The 14,390-nt window shown below is 51.8% G+C and overlaps 1 protein-coding gene across 1 annotated transcript; it reads left to right on the plus strand.

Annotated features, from left to right (window-relative positions):
- Positions 1 to 868: 868 nt before the first annotated feature.
- LOC136388502 (uncharacterized) lies at positions 869 to 14,329 on the plus strand. Its single transcript, XM_066360328.1, has 6 exons — positions 869 to 905; positions 1,646 to 1,740; positions 1,850 to 2,156; positions 3,911 to 3,973; positions 12,162 to 12,252; positions 14,245 to 14,329. The coding sequence occupies exons 1-6, from the start codon at positions 869 to 871 to the stop codon at positions 14,324 to 14,326; spliced, it is 675 nt and encodes a 224-aa protein (XP_066216425.1). The 3' UTR covers positions 14,327 to 14,329.
- Positions 14,330 to 14,390: the final 61 nt, after the last annotated feature.

A 14,390-nucleotide genomic window follows, 5' to 3' on the forward strand; every position in this document is an offset into this window, starting at 1 on the left:
TACGGCCCCCGGGCCACATGCGGCCCCCTGAGGCCATTTATCCGGCCCCCACCGCACTTCTGGAAGGGGCACCTGTTTCATTGGTGGTCAGTGAGAGGAGAATAGTTCCCATTGAAATACTGGTCAATTTGTTGATTTAAATTTACTTGTTCTTTATTTTAAATATTGTATTTGTTCCCATTTTGTTTTTTTACTTAAAAATAAGATATGTGCAGTGTGCATAGGGATTTGTTCATAGTTTTTTTTATACTCTGGCCCTCCAACGGTCTGAGGGACAGAGAACTGGCCCCCTGTGTAAAAAGTTTGAGGACCCCTGCTCTCACCCCTTGTTCCCTTTGTTTCTACTTTGTTCTTTGAAGATTTTTGTCCCTGGCTCGTTTTCACTCCTTTCAAAATTCTTGATGAATTCAGTCTCCACATAGATCACACTTCTGTCTCCTTTCTGTTCCTTCCTCAGGAGGAAGCATCCGGAAGTTTATCCCTTTCCTGCACCTCCCTCATGTCTTCACTCCTCTCTCTACCTAACTTAGACTCCCTGGTGCATCATTATAATGAATTACCCCTTTGCACACGTACTCTCAAGCAGAAAGCATCAATGGAGGAAACCGCCCTAAGAAAAGATGGGGAACTTTATGCGGAGGGATTCAACTCTCAAGTGCTGGGTCAATCTCGGCATCACCGAGGGGAAAGTAGACATAATACACTTCCTGATATGAAGCAAAAGGAAGTGCAAAGCACCAGCAAAGAAGAATTCTTACCTATGAAGGTAAACCAAACTCTCACCAAACCTTTAGAGCTCACACCCACTTAACAGGAAATACAAGGCTAAGGAATCAAATTAATGAGGTTGCCAAAAGACAGAGCCAAAATGTGGAACATTCAGGACAAGGGACCCAACTGGTTCAGTGAGGGGAGGGGACATGAGAGGAGGGACTGTTCTGTGTGTAAAGTAAAAGAAATATGCAAAAAATAAAGCGTGTAGATGTTAGATATGGATTTTTTTTAAAAAGAAGCGTATTTTATACGTTTCACTCCAATCGAATATGAACTCAGTATGACATGGTAACCAGGAATTTGTTTTAATTTTTTGAGGTGGGATAGTGGCATTGTGGTTGCTAGAAAAATCTCGTCATTTTTAAGAGATGCATTTTGAAGACCATAAAATTACAATAACGTCTGGATTTGGCTTAAAATATTTCAGCAAGGGATAAGAAAGGGGGCAGATGAAACAAGAGTGGCAGAATCTTATGGAACTTTATTATACTGTTCTTTCAAGTTTGCATAGAAAGCTACGTTTCTACACAAAATCTTTCCTAAATTTTTTTTTTTTTTTTTTTTTTGCTTAAAGAAAAGCATTGAATTATTTGTGTCCTTAGCATCTTTTTTTTTTTTTTTTAGAAAGGGGGGTGGAGAGAGAGAGGAGAGAGAGAAGGGGGGAGGAGCAGGAAGCATCAACCCCCATATGTGCCTTGATCAGGCAAGCCCAGGGTTTCGAACCGGCGACATCAGCATTTCCAGGTCGACGCTTTATCCACTGCGCCACCACAGATCAGGCTGTGTCCTTAGCATTTTTAAGTAGCCTATTCATACCTGTACATCACCGAGTGTCTATCCATTCCAACAAAGACCTCCGTTTTGGTGCTAGCCAGAGAGGAGGCCCGGGTCGTTGCCAGGGAACGGCGCGTTGCCAGGGAACGGCGTGACCGGCGAATCGAGGAGTTTCCTAGAGAGCCACCGGAAGTGAGCGTTGGAGGCCTCGAAGCAGGGCGCTCTGGGCTGCTGTTTTCTCATTGTCTGGGGAAGCTGCCCGCCGGAAGTGCCGCGCCGGAGCGGGCAGAGCGGCGGTTAGCGGGGATCCTCCGGCTGGGCGGCCACCTTCCTAGCTGACGCCGTGCGCGCCCTGGCTCCCCGCCCCTCACCCCTGCTTCCTCCTTTGTTCTTCCCTGCCGGCTGCGTGCGCGCGCATGCAGTTCCTGAGCGCCCCGCGGGGACCGCGCGCGATGGGCCGAACCCCTGCGCTGCAGAGTCCCCGAGCCAGCGTCGGAGGGCGGGCGGCACCGACCGATCCCAGACAGTGGAAGGGGGTGGGATACGGCGCACGTTTGTGGCACCATCAGGGAAAGCGGTAAGGGCCATGGGAAAAAACGGGAGGAACGGTGAAGCAGGGGGGGAAGGCGCGTCGCCATGGGAACGAGCGGGATGCGGAGGAGGTCTCCTTGGCAACGTGACGGACAGACAAGCAGGCAGACGGGTGTAGGGAGCCGGAGTAGCTGCCCCGACGGTGCCGGTGCCCGCAGACGGAAGGGAGAGGAGGTCTGTGACCGCAGAGGGTTGAGTGACAGGCGGGGAGGTCACGCCCCGCCGCCACGCGCGCCACTGGGAGGTCACGCCCCACCGCCACGGGCGCCACTGGGAGGTCACGCCACGCGCGCCGCTAGGAGGCCCCGCCCCGCCGCCACGCGCGCCTCTGGGAGGTCACGCCCCGCCGCCACGCGCGCCCCTGGGAGGTCACGCCCCGCCGCCACGCGCGCCTCTGGGAGGTCACGCCCCGCCACCACGCGCGCCTCTGGGAGGTCACGCCCCGCCGCCACGCGCGCCTCTGGGAGGTCACGCCCCCCACCACCTCGAGCGCAGCTTTTTTTTTTTTTTTAATTTTTTTTTTTAATTTTTATTTTATTTATTCATTTTTAGAGAGGGGAGAGAGAGAGACAGAGAAGGAGAGAGAGGAGAGAGAGACAGAGAGAGAGAAAGAGAGAGAAGGGGGGAGGAGCTGGAAGCATCAACTCCCATATGTGCCTTGACCAGGCAAGCCCAGGGTTTCGAACCGGCGACCTCAGCATTTCCAGGTCGACGCTTTATCTACTGCGCCACCACAGGTCAGGCTCGAGCGCAGCTTTTATTGTGAGCGAGCCGGGCAGGTGGGGGCTCCACGGGATGGCGGCGTTCCGGAGGGCCTCGTCCCGTGCTCGCTCCGAGGAAGACGGAGCCCCTTGGGAGGGTTTTTAGCAGAGAGAGAAACTGACTGAACTTGAGTTTTGTTTTGTTTTTTCCTTTTTATTCACTGAGAAGCAGGGAGGCAGAGAGAGACACTCCCGCGTGGGCTCGACTGGGATCTACTCGGCTTCCCACCGGAGGGCGATGCTCCGCCCAGCAGGGGCCGGCTCTCCGTTGCTTGGCAACACAGCGGCTTCAGCCTGAGTCCGTAGAGCCATCTTCAGCGCCGGGAGCCAACTTGCTCCGATAGAGCCATGATAGAACCGTGGCTGCGGGAGGAGAAGAGAGAGAAAGAGGGTGGGAGAAGTGAGAGGGGGAGGCGTGGAGAAGCTGATGAGCGCTTCTCCTGTGTACCCCTGACTGGGAATCGGACCAGGACTTCCCCACACTGGGCTGACGCTCTGCCACTGGGCCAGCCGGCCAGGGCCTCCGCGTGCGTCTTAAGCGGACCACCCTGTCGTATTAAGAAGACAGGAGCGGAAGGCAAGGGTAGAAGCGGGACGACCCGTGAGACGCGGCTCCCGCGGTGATGCGCGCGGGCGGGCTGTGTGTGAAGGAGCTTTGGCCCGGGATGCAGGATGGTAGCACTGGAGGGTGTAGTCTGCATATATTAACAGATGTGTCCTCCTCTGCTCCCTCATCTCCCGTAGACACCTCACCTCACGGTCCTCCGTGATTCTTCATTTTTGCTGTGCTCACTTTTCTCCTTTCACTTCGTTGAATATGCAGGAAAACAAGGCGTGAGCTCACAGCCAGCTTCATGCTGCTTATGAACCGTTCCCCCAAATTCCAGGGCGGTGTTTGACATAGCAAGCCGGGTCGCAGCCGCCCTGGGGGTCACGAGTGGCTTGTGTTCCCCGAAGAAGGCTGGCTGGCATTCACCAGAGTCACTTTAATTATTTTTTTTTCTCTTTAGACAAAGCTATAACTGACTCTGGGTACTGGATCCAACCAGCAGAGAAGAAAGAAACCACAGCAGGTAAGAGGAGTGTGTGCAGTCTGCAGCACAGCGCGAGGAGGAGGAGAGAGAAGTGGGTCCAGGACACCAGTGGGAATGGGCTGGGCCTCCATTACCCTGCAGACCTCTCCTAGTGGGTACTTTTCCTGGATGGGCTGGTGATCATTAAAGCTTTTTAGTTAAAGGGAGTAACTGGATAGCATTTTTTAAAAAGTGTTTTATAAGGTATGTCAAGGACTGAGTCCCTGCTTTTCTCTCCCCCTTCAGTATTTCTGGGAGTCAGTTTCCACAGACAGAACTTCACGGTTACTTGCGGCTCCCTGCACGTTTTCCTCCTCTCCCGGACCTCACTGCGTTCGTTCTGTGCCCTGCACGAGGCCGTGGTGGCAGAGGAGGGCGCAGGACCACGAGCCAGCTGCCCTGGGCTCCTGGTTCCGTCTCCTGCGGGGGGAGGTGAGGCACACGGGTGTTTAGGCAGGAGTCGTAGCCGCTAGGAGTGAAGAGGATGACAGAACGGGGGGGGGGGGGGGGCTCCTGGGGGCCGGCAGTTGGCCAGTTATTGAGCATTTGTAGAAAGTCTTCTGTTATTTCCATGCCAGGCTTGGATCAGTATCAAGAGGAACTAAATTACTTAGTTTCTAACCTCATCTTAAATAAAATTTGGAAATAATAAAGATTTGTTTTAAAAAGGTTCTACAAAGAAAGCAATTTATCAAAGAAACTGAATGCATTTAGTCACTTAGCTGTGCAATTTGATATATGTGATGGTTTGCAGATGGGCGTATATATGCATATGTGTGTGTGTGTGTGTGTGTGTGTGTTTACACATTAAAGCTTGTGTAACTCAGTAACTCCTAGCCAACTACAATTTTATTCATGTAAAATTTGAGTATGGCCCTGGCCAGTTGGTTCAGTGTATAGAGCGTCAGCCTAGCGTATGGACGTCCCAGGTTGGATTTCTGGTCAGGGCACTCAGGAGAAGCAACCATCTGCTTCTCTCTCCCTCCCTCTCCCCCTTCTCTCCCCTTTCCCCTTCTGTAGCCAATGGCTCAGTTGGTTATAGTATTGGCCAGGCACTAAGGATAGCTTATTGGTCTGAGCATCGGCCCTAGGCACTGAGGATAGCTCAGTTGATTCCAGCATCAGCTCCAGACGGGGTTGCCAGGAGGATCCTGGTCGGGGTGCATGCAGAAGCCTATCTATCTCTCCTCTTTCCACTTAAAAAAAAAATTAGTATGTAATTGTATTCTTGTACACCTTTTTAGAACCCTGAGGTTTTAGAATTGTAATATAGGTGCCCGAGAAGTAGAAGATAAAGCAGTGTCAAAACATTTAGTCATGAAACTTTGAGCACAGTAAAGGCAGATGGGGACACGTGATGCTGGACTTAGAAGTGCTCTGGGTGGCGCATGGGAAACAAGGCAGGTAAGATTTTATAGCCGTGGCTGAGGAAGGTGGGCCCAGAAGAAGGATCAGCCAGCCCGGAGTCATAGATCAGGCGGATGGCACAGACTTTGGGCAGAGGACTAGGTCCCTGGACACCCACAAGTAGGCTTTTTAGTATATGTTATCTGCAAAGGAGAACAAAGAGAAGTACATTTCTAAGTATATTGTTTGAACTTCCAGAGGAGAAATCCTGAAATTTCTATTGTACAAGGAATCATAAATGAAAATTAATAGTATAGAGGGGTCGGGAAACTTTTTGGCTGAGAGAGCCATGAACGCCACATATTTTAAAATGTAATTCTGTGAGAGCCATACAACGACCCGTGTACATTAGGCATTATCCAATAAAAATTTGGTATTGTCCTGGAGGACAGTTGTGATTGGCTCCAGCCACCTGCAACCATAAACATGAGCGGTAGGAAATGAATGGATTGTAATATATGAGAATGTTTTATATTTTTAACATTTTTTTAATTAAAGATTTGTCTGCGAGCCCGATGCAGCCATCAAAAGAGCCACATCAGGCTTGCGAGCCATAGGTTCCCGACCCCTGCTATAGAGCATACTTATAAATTTAGAAGTGGTAAAAAATACTGGATATTGCATTGCTTAATTTAGATGTTTATTTTATTTATTTATTTTTTAATGTAAAAATATCTATACTCTTTTTTGTGTGTGTGTGAGAGACAGCAGGAAGGGAGAGAGAAGAAGCATCAACTTGTAGTTGCGTCACTTTAGTTGTTCATTGATTCCTTCTCGTATGTGCCTTGCCCAGGGTGCCGGTGACCTTTTGCTCAAGCCGGTGACCTTGGGATCATGCCTATGATCCCACGCTCAAGCCAGCAACCCCATGCTCAAGCTGGTGACCTTGGCGTTTCAAACGTGTGACCTCAGCATCCCAGGTTGAAACTCTATCCACTGCACCACCACCAGTCAGGCAAAATATATACACTCTGGGGCCCTGGCCGGTTGGCTCAGTGGTAGAGCGTCGGCCTGGCATGCAGAAGTCCCGGGTTCGATTCCTGGCCAGGGCACACAGGAGAAACGCCCATCTGCTTCTCCACCCCTCCCCCTCTCCTTCCTCTCTGTCTCTGTCTTCCCCTCCCGCAGCCGAGGCTCCACTGGAGCAAAGATGGCCCGGGCACTGAGGATGGCTCCTTGGCTTCTGCCCAGGCGCTAGAGTGGCTCTGGTCGCAACAGAGCGACGCCCTGGAGGGGCAGAGCATCGCCCCCTGGTGGGCGTGCCGGGTGGATCCCGGTTGGGTGCATACGGGAGTCTGTCTGACTGTCTCTCCCTGTTTTCGGCTTCAGAAAAATACAGAAAAAAAAAAAATATATATATATATATATATACACACACACACACATATATACATACTCTGTGGTTCACATCTGACCTGAGTTTCCCAGATCTCTTTCTCTCAAAAGATCTTGTATTATCTTCCCAGGGGTGATTTTTTTTTAATTTTTATTTTTTGGTAACAGAGCGAGACAGAGAGGAACAGATAGGGACAGACAGGAAGGAAGAGAGATGAGAAGCATCAGTTTTTCATTGCAATTCCTTAGTTCATTGATTGCTTTCTCATATGTGCCTTGACCGGGGGGCTATAGCAGAGCAAGCGACCCCTTGCTCAAGCCAGATGAGCCCACGCTAAAGCTGGTGACCTCGGGGTTTTAAACCTGGGTCCTCCGCGTCTCGGTCCCACGCTCTATCCACTGTGCCATTGTTTGGTCAGGCCCAGAGGTGATTTTCAGGACCATAAAGTTTACAATTACCTAACACACAATATAAAGGAATTAATCTTGTCCCAGATAATGTCTATACACTGCTTTAATGAATAGTTTTGTTATGGACTGGATGTTTGTGTCCTATCAAAATTTGTATGTTGAAGCCCTGAATCACAACATGATGATGTTTAAAGGTGGGCCTTTGAGAAGTTATTACAATAGGGTTATATGGAGCTGTAAGGATGGGAAGCCCATGGTGAAGGAGTGTCCTCGTAAGAAGAGGGAGAGACAAGAGCTTGTGCTCTTTCCGCTCTATGAGAACAAAGAGCAAAGGTGGCCAGGAGGAGAGCTCTGACCCCGGCCGGACCCCAGCGTGCTGGCCCCTGTCTCCGGCTCCAGCCCCCAGGGCTGTGAGAAGTAATCTGGTGTCTTCCAGCCTCCAGAGCTGTGAGAAGTAATCTGGTGTCTTCCAGCCCCCAGGGCTGTGAGAAGTAATCTGGTGTCTTCCAGCCTCCAGAGCTGTGAGAAGTAATCTGGTGTCTTCTAGCCCCCGGGGCTGTGAGAAGTAATCTGGTGTCTTCCAGCCTCCAGAGCTGTGAGAAGTAATCTGGTGTCTTCCAGCCCCCGGAGCTGTGAGAAGTAATCTGGTGTCTTCCATCCTCCAGAGCTGTGAGAAGTAATCTGGTGTCTTCCAGCCTCCGGGGCTGTGAGAAGTAATCTGGTGTCTTCCAGCCTCCAGAGCTGTGAGAAGTAATCTGGTGTCTTCCAGCCTCCAGAGCTGTGAGAAGTAATCTGGTGTCTTCTAGCCCCCGGGGCTGTGAGAAGTAATCTGGTGTCTTCCAGCCTCCAGAGCTGTGAGAAGTAATCTGGTGTCTTCCAGTCTCCAGAGCTGTGAGAAGTAATCTGGTGTCTTCCAGTCTCCAGAGCTGTGAGAAGTAATCTGGTGTCTTCCAGCCCCCGGGGCTGTGAGAAGTAATCTGGTGTCTTCTAGCCTCCAGGGCTGTGAGAAGTAATCTGGTGTCTTCCAGCCTCCGGGGCTGTGAGAAGTAATCTGGTGTCTTCTAGCCCCCGGGGCTGTGAGAAGTAATCTGGTGTCTTCCAGCCCCCAGAGCTGTGAGAAGTAATCTGGTGTCTTCCAGCCTCCAGAGCTGTGAGAAGTAATCTGGTGTCTTCCAGCCTCCAGGGCTGTGAGAAGTAATCTGGTGTCTTCCAGCCTCCAGAGCTGTGAGAAGTAATCTGGTGTCTTCCAGCCCCCAGAGCTGTGAGAAGTAATCTGGTGTCTTCCAGCCTCCAGGGCTGTGAGAAGTAATCTGTTGTCTGACCACAGCCCCCGGAGCTGTGAGAAGTAATCTGGTGTCTTCCAGCCCCCGGAGCTGTGAGAAGTAATCTGGTGTCTTCCAACCTCTGGAGCTGTGAGAAGTAATCTGGTGTCTTCCAGTCTCCAGAGCTGTGAGAAGTAATCTGGTGTCTTCCAGCCTCCGGGGCTGTGAGAAGTAATCTGGTGTCTTCCAGCCTCCAGAGCTGTGAGAAGTAATCTGGTGTCTTCCAGCCTCCGGGGCTGTGAGAAGTAATCTGGTGTCTTCTAGCCCCCAGAGCTGTGAGAAGTAATCTGGTGTCTGACCACAGCCCCCAGAGCTGTGAGAAGTAATCTGGTGTCTTCTAGCCCCCAGAGCTGTGAGAAGTAATCTGGTGTCTTCTAGCCCCCGGGGCTGTGAGAAGTAATCTGGTGTCTTCCAGCCTCCAGAGCTGTGAGAAGTAATCTGGTGTCTTCCAGCCTCCGGGGCTGTGAGAAGTAATCTGGTGTCTTCTAGCCCCCAGAGCTGTGAGAAGTAATCTGGTGTCTGACCACAGCCCCCAGAGCTGTGAGAAGTAATCTGGTGTCTTCTAGCCCCCAGAGCTGTGAGAAGTAATCTGGTGTCTGACCACAGCCCCCAGAGCTGTGAGAAGTAATCTGGTGTCTTCCAGCCTCCAGAGCTGTGAGAAGTAATCTGGTGTCTTCCAGCCTCCAGAGCTGTGAGAAGTAATCTGGTGTCTTCCAGTCTCCAGGGCTGTGAGAAGTAATCTGGTGTCTTCCAGCCCCCAGGGCTGTGAGAAGTAATCTGGTGTCTTCCAGCCCCCAGAGCTGTGAGAAGTAATCTGGTGTCTTCCAGCCCCCAGAGCTGTGAGAAGTAATCTGGTGTCTTCCAGCCCCCAGGGCTGTGAGAAGTAATCTGGTGTCTTCCAGCCTCCAGGGCTGTGAGAAGTAATCTGGTGTCTTCCATCCTCCAGAGCTGTGAGAAGTAATCTGGTGTCTTCCAGCCTCCGGAGCTGTGAGAAGTAATCTGGTGTCTGACCACAGCCCCCGGAGCTGTGAGAAGTAATCTGGTGTCTGACCACAGCCTCCAGAGCTGTGAGAAGTAATCTGGTGTCTGACCACAGCCTCCAGAGCTGTGAGAAGTAATCTGTTGTCTGACCACAGCCCCCGGAGCTGTGAGAAGTAATCTGGTGTCTTCCAGCCCCCAGAGCTGTGAGAAGTAATCTGGTGTCTTCCAGCCCCCAGGGCTGTGAGAAGTAATCTGGTGTCTGACCACAGCCCCCAGAGCTGTGAGAAGTAATCTGGTGTCTTCCAGTCTCCAGAGCTGTGAGAAGTAATCTGGTGTCTTCCATCCTCCAGAGCTGTGAGAAGTAATCTGGTGTCTGACCGCATCTTGTGGTATTTTGTTATGACAGCCCAAGTTAACTAACTTTCTCCCAAGGTCATTTTTAATTTGAGGGCAGAAACTAGGCCTTGTCCCTGGCCTGCGTGGAGGCCAGGAGCAGCATAATCCCTCTCACTGTTGTGTCTACTCGTTTCTTAACTGGTTTAAGGTTTCATTTCCTGAGCGAGTGACTTTAAGCTGGCCACCTAATGAACCTCAGTGATTCTCAGGGTCATTCCGGGTCAGACATGGAAAGCAGCCTTATCTGTGCAAGGTGTGGGCTTGCTGAAGTCATCCTCAGTGTCGAATGCAGCTTTGATGCCGGAGCTAAGATATGATATAATTATATTTTATTATAATGCTTAGGAATCACTACAGTGGTTCCTAGGTGCTGGGGGGAGAGAGAAGTGAGAGGTTGTTGTTTCTGGTGTACAGTTTTAAGTTCTGATCTACCACCCAGTATTTGGAAAAATCTTTAACACTGTTAAACTGTACGCTTAACAATGGTTATGACCTGACCTGTGGTGACGCACTGGATAAAGTGTCGACCTGGAACGCTGAGGTCGCAGGTTTGAAACCCGGGCTCGCCTGGTCAAGGCACACACAAGAAGCAACTATAAGTTGATGCTTCCCGCTCCTCCCCGCACCCTCTTCTCTCTCTCATCTCTCCAAAAATCAATACATTTAAAAAAACAGTTATGGTATTTCACCACTATTAATACCATTTGTTAATGTAATGAACATTTTAAAAAAAAGTAACCATTATAAGTTGACAGAACTTTCCAAATTTGTGAAGAGGATGTGGTCAGACTCCAGGCGGCCGTGTGTGGAGGAGTCTGGGTTAAGTCAGGGGGTGTGTGTCTCAGCAGGAGTCACCCAGCAGGGCCGGCACACTGTGCGTTGTCCTGAAGGTAGATTTGCTCCAAAACGGGAGTGTAAGCAGAGACTGAACACTGGTTAATGATGTGTACGATGGAGCACGCAGGGGTGAAATACGCTGGTGCCTTCAACTCACTTTGAAAGACAACAGGAAATAAAAAGGATTTTTATGGACAGAGGAAGAAATAGTTAGGTGGACAGATGTGTGATAAAGCAAATATTACAAAATGTTAATTGTGGAATGTAAGTGGTTCGTATATGGATGTTTATAGTATAATTTTTCAACTTTTCTACATATTTTTAAAAGTTGGTTAAAAAAATAGTTGGGATAGTTATATTTGTTGATGTTATAAGGAAAAGAACTATTATATGACATTGCAGAGCAAAACAGTATCTTCTGTGAGCTCTGTGACCTCCAGGTGGGTCTAGGACTTTTTGAGACAAAGAGTTATAAAGTATTGGGCTTTTAGAGTAAGACACTGGAAAAACTATGGAATTCACAGTGATTGAAACACAGACCTGGTTTTGGTTGAGCTAAGAGTAGTCTACCAATGGTTTTCGACCTTTTTACATGTGGGGACAAGTAAAAATAGAATTATTTCAGGGACTGCTAAAGCAGAAATCATTCCAGGCATAAGCAAATTTGACTAAGATCATTGGATTTCTTTCTTTCTTTCTTGTGACAGGGACAGATAGGGACAGACAGACAGGAACGGAGAGAGATGAGAAGCATCAATCATCAGTATTTTGTTGCGACACCTTAGTTGTTCACTGATTGCTTTTCACATGTGCCTTGACCGCGGGCCTTCAGCAGACCGAGTGACCCCTTGCTTGAGCCAGCGACCTTGGGTCCAAGCTGGTGAGCTTTTTGCTCAAACCAGATGAGCCTGCGCTCAAGCTGGTGACCTCAGGGTCTCGAACCGGGTCCTCCACATCCCAGTCCAACCCTCTATCCACTGCGCCACCGCCTGGTCAGGCGAGTAGCATCACTTCTTCATTGTAGCTCCTTAGTTGCACATTGACTGCTTTCTCATATGTGCTTTGATGAGGGGTGGTGGTGAGGGGGCTAGTCACTCCTTGCTCAAGCCAGCGACCATGGGGTCATATCTGTGATGCCACACTCAAACTGGTGAGCTCACACTCAAGCCGGCAACTTCAGGGTCTCGAACCTGGGTCCTCTGCATCCCAGTCTGACACTGTATCCACCTGGTCAGGAAGATCATTGGGTTGATATTCTTCATACAACATCAGGGTAGTTGACTTTTGCGGAATGGCGCAGAATTTCTGGCAGACCGGTCCTCGGACTGGCAATTGAAAAACACTGGATAATCTTCTTGGGGAATTTCTGTGGGGAGAAGCCCGTTTGCTTCTAAATTGGGGTTTTGGTAATGTTGAAATGATAAATTTTTTGAGGCCTGCAGCCAAGACGTGATTCTAGAGTCTTACCAGTAGATGACTGATCCTGTTGCTGTCTTCAGACCAGAAAGAAGTCGTTCATACTTGGATTTGGGGACTTGTGGCTGAACGGTGGAGAAAGACACGTCACTATAGACATAACGCAGCAGAGAGGTGAGCTGGCAGCTGGCCTGCAGGGCTGAGTGGGTCCCACTGTTAGTGACACAAAACTGTGCGTCTTGCCCAGTCTGTACGGACCCTACCAGACACGTGTACACTCTGAGAAAGTTTCTTCTGCACTTTAAAAACCTGTGTGTACTGTACTGATTGATAGGTGGAGGATGGCTAAGACTGGGGAATAGGAAGAAGACTCAATTCTTCTCTAATAAGAACAAGGAAAACATTTTTTCTAAATGAAGGTAGACCAGCCATGAAGTCACCTAAGGAAATGAGTTGTAGGCTCCTCCTGTTCTGTTCCACACCGCCCCTGCTTTCTTTTCCCCGTGCCCCCACACCAAGTCTTTCTGGAGGAAATGACTTAAACGTTGCAATGCAGGGAGACATATTACCATAGAAACTGGAAGTCAGTGATTTGGGCATTTTGGGTAGGGTGAGGTTATTCTAGGGTGAAGATGGACCAGACAGAGACATATAGTAGGTGGGAGAGAGGCAGCTCGCACTTCCAGTGGGCTTGGCAGCTGGCCAGGGCTGATCCCCAAACTGGAAAGGGAGACCAGAGCAATGGAGAGCAGGGTCCTGGAGTGCAGCAGACGGAGACCAGAGCGATGGGCGGCGGGGTCCTGGAGCCCAGCAGACGGAGACCAGAGCGATGGAGGGCAGGGTCCTGGAGCACAGCAGAGGGAGACCAGAGCGATGGAGGGCGGGGGCCTGGAGCGCAGCAGACGGAGACCAGAGCGATGGAGGGCGGGGGCCTGGAGCGCAGCAGACGGAGACCAGAGCGATGGAGGGCGGGGGCCTGGACCACAGCAGACGGAGACCAGAGCGATGGGGGGCGGGGGCCTGGACCACAGCAGACAGAGACCAGAGCGATGGGGGGCGGGGTCCTGGAGCGCAGCAGACGGAGACCAGAGCGATGGAGGGCGGGGTCCTGGAGCCCAGCAGACGGAGACCAGAGCGATGGAGGGCGGGGTCCTGGAGCGCAGCAGATGGAGAGCAGGGTCCTGGAGCGCAGCAGACGCAGACCAGAGCGATGGAGGGCAGGGTCCTGGAGCGCAACAGACAGAGACCAGAGCAATGGAGAGCAGGATCCTGGAGCGCAGCAGACGGAGACCAGAGCCATGGAGGGCGGGGGCCTGGAGCGCAGCAGACGGAGACCAGAGCGATGGAGGGCGGGGGCCTGGAGCGCAGCAGACGGAGACCAGAGCGATGGAGGGCGGGGTCCTGGAGCGATGGAGGGCGGGGTCCTGGAGCGCAGCAGACGGAGACCAGAGCGATGGAGGGCGGGGGCCTGGAGCGCAGCAGACGGAGACCAGAGCGATGGAGAGCAGGGTCCTGGAGCGCAGCAGACGCAGACCAGAGCGGTGGAGGGCGGGGTCCTGGAGCGCAGCAGAGGAGACCAGAGCGATGGAGGGCGGGGTCCTGGAGCGCAGCAGACGGAGACCAGAGCCATGGAGAGCGGGGTCCTGGAGCGCAGCAGACGCAGACCAGAGCCATGGAGAGCGGGGTCCTGGAGCGCAGTAGACGCAGACCAGAGCGATGGAGGGCGGGGTCCTGGAGCGCAGCAGACGGAGACCAGAGCCATGGAGGGCGGGGTCCTGGAGCGCAGCAGACGCAGACCAGAGCGATGGAGGGCGGGATCCTGGAGCGCAGTAGACGCAGACCAGAGCGACGGAGGGCGGGGTCCTGGAGCGCAGCAGACGGAGACCAGAGCCATGGAGAGCGGGGTCCTGGAGCGCAGCAGACGCAGACCAGAGCGATGGAGGGCGGGGTCCTGGAGCGCAGCAGACGCAGACCAGAGCGATGGAGAGCGGGGTCCTGGAGCGCAGCAGACGCAGACCAGAGCGGTGGAGGGCGGGGTCCTGGAGCGCAGCAGGCGTGGCCCCGAGGTCAGAGCTGCAGAAGCCGCGACGTTCGGGGAAGAGCGGATGAAGGCCGGTTTCATGAACCCTGTGCCGAATTGACTCTGGTTTTTTTCTCTTCTCTCAGCTCTGCCCGCTCTTCAGGATACCGTCTTTGCCGAAGTCGGAAGCCAGGGAAGCCTGCCTGCCAGGAGTACATGTCACGCTGATGAGCCAGGCAAGTAAGCCGAGCCCCCTCCATCCTTCCTGCCCACACACGGCCTTCGTGTCACT

The sequence above is a fragment of the Saccopteryx leptura genome, chromosome 1, assembly GCF_036850995.1.
Source record: "Saccopteryx leptura isolate mSacLep1 chromosome 1, mSacLep1_pri_phased_curated, whole genome shotgun sequence".
In the NCBI taxonomy this organism is placed as follows: Eukaryota; Metazoa; Chordata; class Mammalia; order Chiroptera; family Emballonuridae; genus Saccopteryx; species Saccopteryx leptura.

What these genes read in the sequence shown, in the direction of transcription:
- LOC136388502 (XM_066360328.1), top strand. Translation starts at nt 869, where the DNA reads ATGTGGAACATTCAGGACAAGGGACCCAACTGGTTCA. An exon ending in GGGAAAAAACGGGAGGAACG is followed by an intron (nt 2,157 to 3,910) that starts GTGAAGCAGGGG and finishes TTTTCTCTTTAG; the next exon opens with ACAAAGCTATAACTGACTCT. An exon ending in AGACATAACGCAGCAGAGAG is followed by an intron (nt 12,253 to 14,244) that starts GTGAGCTGGCAG and finishes CTCTTCTCTCAG; the next exon opens with CTCTGCCCGCTCTTCAGGAT.